The sequence below is a fragment of the Aulonocara sp. 'chitande type north' Nkhata Bay genome, linkage group LG3, assembly GCF_057382095.1.
Source record: "Aulonocara sp. 'chitande type north' Nkhata Bay isolate Kocher_YH1m ecotype deep benthic linkage group LG3, A_spYH_male_GT1.1, whole genome shotgun sequence".
Classification (NCBI taxonomy): domain Eukaryota; kingdom Metazoa; phylum Chordata; class Actinopteri; order Cichliformes; family Cichlidae; genus Aulonocara; species Aulonocara sp. 'chitande type north' Nkhata Bay.
The window spans coordinates 68,345,270-68,351,956 of record NC_141346.1 but is presented as its reverse complement, the minus strand read 5'-3'; the positions used below and the strand labels follow the sequence as shown (position 1 = coordinate 68,351,956).

General features: G+C 42.5%; 2 protein-coding genes across 5 annotated transcripts in view; one reads left to right on the top strand and one right to left on the bottom strand.

Annotated features, from left to right (window-relative positions):
- Window positions 1-6,687, bottom strand: part of LOC147336810 (NACHT, LRR and PYD domains-containing protein 12-like) — a 220,092-nt gene that overhangs the window by 151,915 nt on the left and 61,490 nt on the right. The gene's annotated exons all lie outside the window — the stretch shown is intronic.
- LOC147336811 (protein AF-9-like) overlaps window positions 5,641-6,687 on the top strand; it is a 29,728-nt gene continuing 28,681 nt past the window's right edge. For all 4 annotated transcript variants that reach the window (XR_015128316.1, XR_015128315.1, XM_086285581.1 and 1 more), the window contains exons 1-2: window positions 5,641-5,796; window positions 6,370-6,550. Coding sequence is in view for 2 of the 4 variants with exons in the window: in XM_086285581.1 (XP_086141707.1) it covers window positions 5,785-5,796; window positions 6,370-6,550 (193 nt within the window). In the remaining 2 variants the exon portion in view is untranslated. The remainder of the gene's footprint in view (window positions 5,797-6,369; window positions 6,551-6,687) is intronic.

Genomic DNA, 6,687 nt, shown 5'->3' with positions numbered 1-6,687 from the left:
GATGAAACTTTATATGAACTTACATGACGTGTACATTGTTGTTTCCAAATGCATTTTGCTAAACTATTTTAGTACTGTGGCAGTGTGTTGTCATGTACATCTATCAATAAGTGTTCAAACAGAGATGCTAACAGTGCCTGATTACGTCATCTTACATAACAAATATGTAGCTTTCAAAGAGAACACATGGTGATAGATGATGAAGTCTCCCAGCAGCCCTCCTACTGCAGTGTTACTGGGATACAGCTCAGAGACACCTGATCCAGTTCTAACAATAAGCTTTAGAGAAAAAACACAAAAACTAAATGGGGAGTCTCATGAATCCAAGCTGGGAGCTGGTCCACAGGAGATGGGCCACTGAGAGACAGCTGAAGGCACTGCCTCCTATTCTACCTAGCAACAACAAATAAGGCTGCAGTCTGAGGAGGGAGTGCTCTATCAGTATAACTTTGTACTACAAGCTTTTTAAGAGACGACAGAGGCTGATTATTCGAGACCTCGTCTGTCAGAAGGAGGACTTTAAATCTTGGATTTAACAGGGAGTCAGTGAAGAGGAGCTAATATGTGACAGATATGCTCTCTTTCTACTTCCTGTTGGTACTCGTGCTGCAGCGTTTCAGGTTAACTGGAGGCTTTGAGGCTTTTCATGGCACCTGTCTGATAACACTGACTCACAATCGTGCAGCTAGAATCACTCTCAGCTTAGTTCACAGACCTACGTGGTTGTTTGTGCACACTGAATGATATATTCTGCTCAAAGACGGCTCCTCACAGCTTCACTGGAGGCCACGATGATGCTGTTTCTAAGAGTTTTAGGGCCGAGCACAACAGCCTCTGTCTGGATTTAGAAGCAGGAAATTAGAGGTCACCAGGTCTTTTAGGTCTCTGTGATCAACAAATCACAACAACAGTCACGTGAAGGCACAGACCACGAAGTACAGAGAAAATCCCACTAACCGCTCAACCCCAATGAGCAAGGCCTCGGCCACAGCAGGAAGGAAAATCTCCCTTTTAGCCGAAACAGACTGGAGGACGGGCAGACGTCTGACCGACTGGTGGAGAGGGAGGGACTCACATGGTGGATACTCATCTCTCACAGACGGTGAGAGGACAAAGACAAAAGTGTCACCTCATATCAGGCGGCACCTCCAGGGCTGAAAACTGAAACCTGTGCAGAAGTGCCAAAAACTGCAATTCCCCTAACAGCCCCTGGAGCCTGCATCCAAAAGTGAGACAACCCCAACAGCCCCCTATATGAGCACTGTCACAGTTTACAGCTGTAGCTTTTTACCAGGCCTCACCTCTGCCCATCCAAGTGACCCACCTGTATCACACACACTGTGAAGCTGAGCAGTGTGTCACTATGAAAGCTCTGCTTCTTCCATGGTTTATATACACATGCTGTGTGGATCTGTGTCTGAAGGAGCACAATACATTGGGACGCACACTCATTGTGTCCCAAGTGTCACTTTCAAACTATAAAATACAAAAATAAAATCAGCAGCGTTGCTCTGTTGGTCTCTAAGAGGACATCAGGCTAACATCTACTGTTATTAAATTAGTGAAACACACCATGATGAGCTGCACTCACACTGATACAGCCACATAGTACGTGACAGCTCAAATAATTAATCAGGAGTAATCCCCCAGATATATAACAACGCTCAATCTGGAAATGGCAAAGCCGACCACCCAAGACAGAGCAGCATGTTTGTTTCCTGCGGTGCGCAGCTCGTCCTGGTGCTTCCTACATTTCCCACAGGCCAAAGCGCTTCACCACGAAGCTTCCGTACACACGAGGCCATCCACAGTTATCTGGTGATCGTAATACGGAGAAAACTAAACTGTAAAGTCGTCCGGACACAACTTAGCGCTGAACAGGACCTGCTAATAGCAGCTTAGCATCAACACAAGCTAATGCTAACGTTATACAGCTGACGGCAGGTTCACTGTAACAGATACGCGGCTGTAACTGTAACTGCAGCAGGCTAAGAAAGACTAACGAAGCTCAGATGAAGTTATACATGCTGTTCAACAAACTTTACCTCCTCCAAATCTCATGAACCCATACTTTACTCATAACGCAACATAGAAAACAAATGAGCTCATTGTGAATTTGGTGGAAGCAACATCCCAAAAAGCTTGCAGCATGGCCATGTTTCCAACATCACCTCTACTTTCAACAACCATCCATAAACACCTGGGAACTGAGGAGACCAGGTGCTGGACTTTTGGGAGAGCATCATTTCTGTCTGATATAAGGGACAGAGCTGCTCAACAGTCCTGCGGCTTTTCATCTCGTGATGTCACAAATATCATCAAATATCTGGTTCAGGACTTGCGGTCTTCCACTACAAAGCCCTGCTGTAGTGTGCAGCTTAGCAACATCCTCCATAAACATGTAAAAGACATCATCGCCATGGGAGCACATGTTGCTCTAAAACCTGTGTATATAATTCAGTCTTGGTTCCTTTCCAAATGTGCAAGGTGCCAATTCCATAGGCACTGATCTAATGCCAACCATCAGAGATGCAGCCTTTTTAAACACTGATAACAAACTTCAGCTCAGACCATTTGGATATGTCAGTGTTCACAGGCAGAACGTGCAGGTGTTCCTAAACCCATGCAGTGATTTCCATGACAGCGCGCCACCTGAGTAACAGAAGATCATGTTGGTTTTCAGATCTTTACTAGATTTACCCAGTAAAGATTTTACACTGCAGAACATTATTCTGATATTGTGCCACAGTTTGTAGATGGGTAAACCATTGAGAGCCCTGTTCTTCCAGTATGCTCCTTTTATACACAATTAAATGACTTCCCTATGGCCAGATAAGCGAATGAGTTGCAAAATATTCCTGTCCCTCCAACACTTACTTCTCTGGGTTTTTCTTGTCCCCGTCCCACCTTTAGAAAGATGAGGTGATGCCCTTAAATTCAAGATCAACTAATACTTTTCACAAAGTAGTAAAATCTTTCATTTTAAATATTTTTGAACATTAATTTAATTAATAACTGTTGCCTGAATGTACAGTTTCCATTTCGTGAATACCATTTTTCATATGCATAGCCTTCTGCTGATATTATTCCTGGTAAATCTCTCAAAGATACCTTTCTGGTCATCTCCCCTTTCCTTCATGTTATCAGCTTTTGCTTTGGATACCTGAACACTTGAAGGCAGCCTGTGTCTTCCACTGTTATATAATTACAGCCACATTTCTAAAATACAAGTCGTTACTGAAGTTTTCCAAAAACCTGCTTCTTCAACTGGTTAAGGAACCCTGCACCTTGCATCAGTTCTAATCTAGTTTCTCTCAGAGTCACAGCACTAAAACACCATCCATCCATCCATCCATCCATCCATCCATCCACTTAACCTCTCCTCCAACTTAGGAACCTGTGGTGTCACGAACCCATCCCACCTGTCATGGGTACCTCTTGACCTGCCACTAGTCCATCACTGAGAGACAGAACCACACACTCATATTCACACTATGGTCAATTAAATTTAGGGCCCATGGATTGTGGGAGAAAACAGGAATACAGCCCCCCGCTGACAGGCGTTAATACCAGGAACAGGTTTTTTGCAGGAAGGCACCAGTGTGTAAATCACTGTGCCTGCTGAAACTCCAAAACAATATTCTTGAGTAATGGTAAGGTGATTAATGCCATTCTAACAAACAGAATAGTGAACTGAGATTATAGTTATAGTGATGCTCTCACATAGTTTTCATCATTCTTATCTCACAAACACTTCAAAATTCATATAAATAACTACAGGGCTTACTCCACTCCTATGGGATCCCACAAGGGTCAATCCTCAGACTAACTCAGCTTTCATTGTATGTTAATTAAGGGTAACTGGACACATTCAGTGGGAAGAATATGCAGCAGTCCTATACTGTACTATGTACCAGTAATAATTAGATGTAATTTCATTTCCTTCTATCTCCATCCATTTATCCATTTCCTATTGACTATGATTCACACCACTGCTTTAATGTTAATATGTTTGCAAGAAGGATCTGTAACAGTTTATGGTTGAATATACATATTTCTATACTGTGTGATGCGATATGTAGACCTCTCTGTGATGTGTTAAGAGTTTCAGAAATGTGTTTTAAATAGTGCTATACAATAATGATGGCTATTTATTGTTGTTATTATATGACACTTTAAGCCCATTCTCTGGAGTACACTGAAGGCTAGTTTGTATAAGAGGGTTTTTCATAGACTTTCTTATTATTTTGTCCAAATTTGGGCGTTATTATGCAGTATAGTAAAAAACCTTTTTAGTAACATATATGCACAGAAAAGGGGAAACTGGAGTTCACTGAATTACTTCTTTTCGTTAGCCTGGAACAATCAGATTATCATTTTAAACTCCAGTTCGAGCGACTTTGAACGTTACATTTAATTGTTTTAAGGCAGAAACATCAGGTTTCCTTTGGGACCTGAACGTAGCGTTCTTACGGGAGGTTGCCGGTAGTTGATTGGAGATCTGTGGATCTGTTGTTCTCTTATTGGTTCTTTGCATCTCGTGCTCTTTCTGAGGCCTCAAGCGGGTACGCCAAGCCGCGCGTGCGCTGTGCCTCTTAAAGCGATCCGGTTTGTTGAACGTAACAAAGACCGTAACGGAAGTGACCGCATTTCATGCTCAAAATAAAATACTGGATAATTTTTGGAAAAAGTGCACCGTAGTTAGCAGTCATTAAAATGAATTTAAAGATAAATAATGACGCTGTAGTGATAATTAATATTAAATATTATTAATTAATAATTACTATTAATATTGAGTATTAATATAATTATTAATTATTAATATTAAATGATTTCCCCTCGGGATCAATAAAGTATTCTGATTCTGATTAATATCACAATAGCTACACGATCTTTTACTTTCTTAACAAATTGGTTTAAAGTCATGGCAAACAGACTTAACATCCAGTAAGTGTGTGAAAATATTCTCTTTGCCACTGAAGTCCTTTAAAGACTTTATAGACTGTAAATCTCACTCCAGTATCAGTGCTGGGAACCACAGACACGCAGTAAGAGAACAGAGACTCCAGTGAAGGCACTCCTACATTCCTTACTAATACTGCACAGTGAAAACATGCAATTCAACTAAAATAGAGCTTCAGTACCAGCAAGACTTGTCGAATGCACGGACAGCTTCAGGAAACACAAAAAGGAACCTATAGTCATAAAATTAGAGAAGCATAGCTTAGTTTTAATCCTGGCAGAGTGCAGAAGTCTTTGGAGCTGCATTAACAGCTTAATGTTGGAAGTAAATGTCTGTGCAGCTGGATTGCTGGCAACGGTATAAAAAAAAAGTAATTTACTAATTAAAATGATTCATTCTGGGTCATGCATATACAGGTTAAAATCATACACGCCAGGATTATAAACAGCTGTGTGTATATATGCTAACAACAAAGTCGAAAAGTAGTTAAGAAACCTGAATCTTTTCAAATAAACACACGTGGAGATTGTCTGAAAGACAAAACAAAAGAAAGACAAATCTAAAGAAATATATATAAGGAGAATGTTAGGTATGTGGGGACCTGGAGTGCATCTTTCCCGCAAGTGTTTTACTTTGAAAAGCCCCAAGCGGATACTGTCCACGTCATTACAGACGCTTTACAGCCGGCGAACCTTTCAAAGTCTTGGGTCTGAGTTGAGTCCCTAAGAAACCATGTCGGCCGTCATAGGCAAACTGCACTCACCTCTCATTTAATATAAAACGAAGTCTCCATGAAATAACACGAAGGCTCGGCCTCAGCTATGGCCAGCTCGGTAAGTAGCTGCTCACGGTGCTTTGCTGTTCCCGGCTCGGGTTTAAACACTATACGCGTGGACATTTATGGCACACCGGAGGGGTCCGTGGGTTTTTCTGCAACAAGGGTTTTCGGGCTGTACTGCTACTTAGCGCGCCGCTACCACATGAAATAATAGAGATGTTAAATTCCCCTCAGAGACAGACAGAGGAAAATCTTTCGGGAGAAACCCCCAAAACGTTTCGGCTAATGCGCCGATAGAGTGTTGGAGAGCGGCTGTAGTCAGTGAGAGGAGTCGCTGGGCCGGTAACGCAGACATGCCAACTTTGTTGAGAAGTTTGCTCTGTATTCTTACGATGTTACGGTTTAACAGTTGTGTAACGTTAGCTCAGGAAACAAAGCGCAGGACACACGAAGGTTGACGTGTGAGCAGCTCGTCGTGTGTAAGCGTGTACCTGTTGCTTCAGCTGAGAGGAAACAGACGTTGTTGGACAGCAGCAGACTGCAGTGTTTCAGGAACAAACACCTGCATGAAACATGGACCCGTGACCCGTCTTTAGTAACGCTAACCCTGCGTCTTTGTGCTTTGCAGGGTGCTGTGCAGGTGAAACTGGAACTTGGTCATCGTGCCCAGGTCAGAAAGAAACCCACGGTGGAAGGGTTCACCCACGACTGGATGGTGTTTGTGCGAGGACCAGAGCACAGCAACATCCAGCACTTTGTGGAGAAAGTGGTTTTTCATCTGCACGAAAGCTTCCCGAAACCAAAGCGAGGTGAGGAGAGCTGCCCTGGTGCTTTGTGTGGAGGGGTGGAGGTTAAGGGCTTCACATCTGTAATTGATCAAACACACACACACACATATATGTATATATGTGTGTGTGTGTGTGTGTGTTTGTGTGTGTGTGTATAT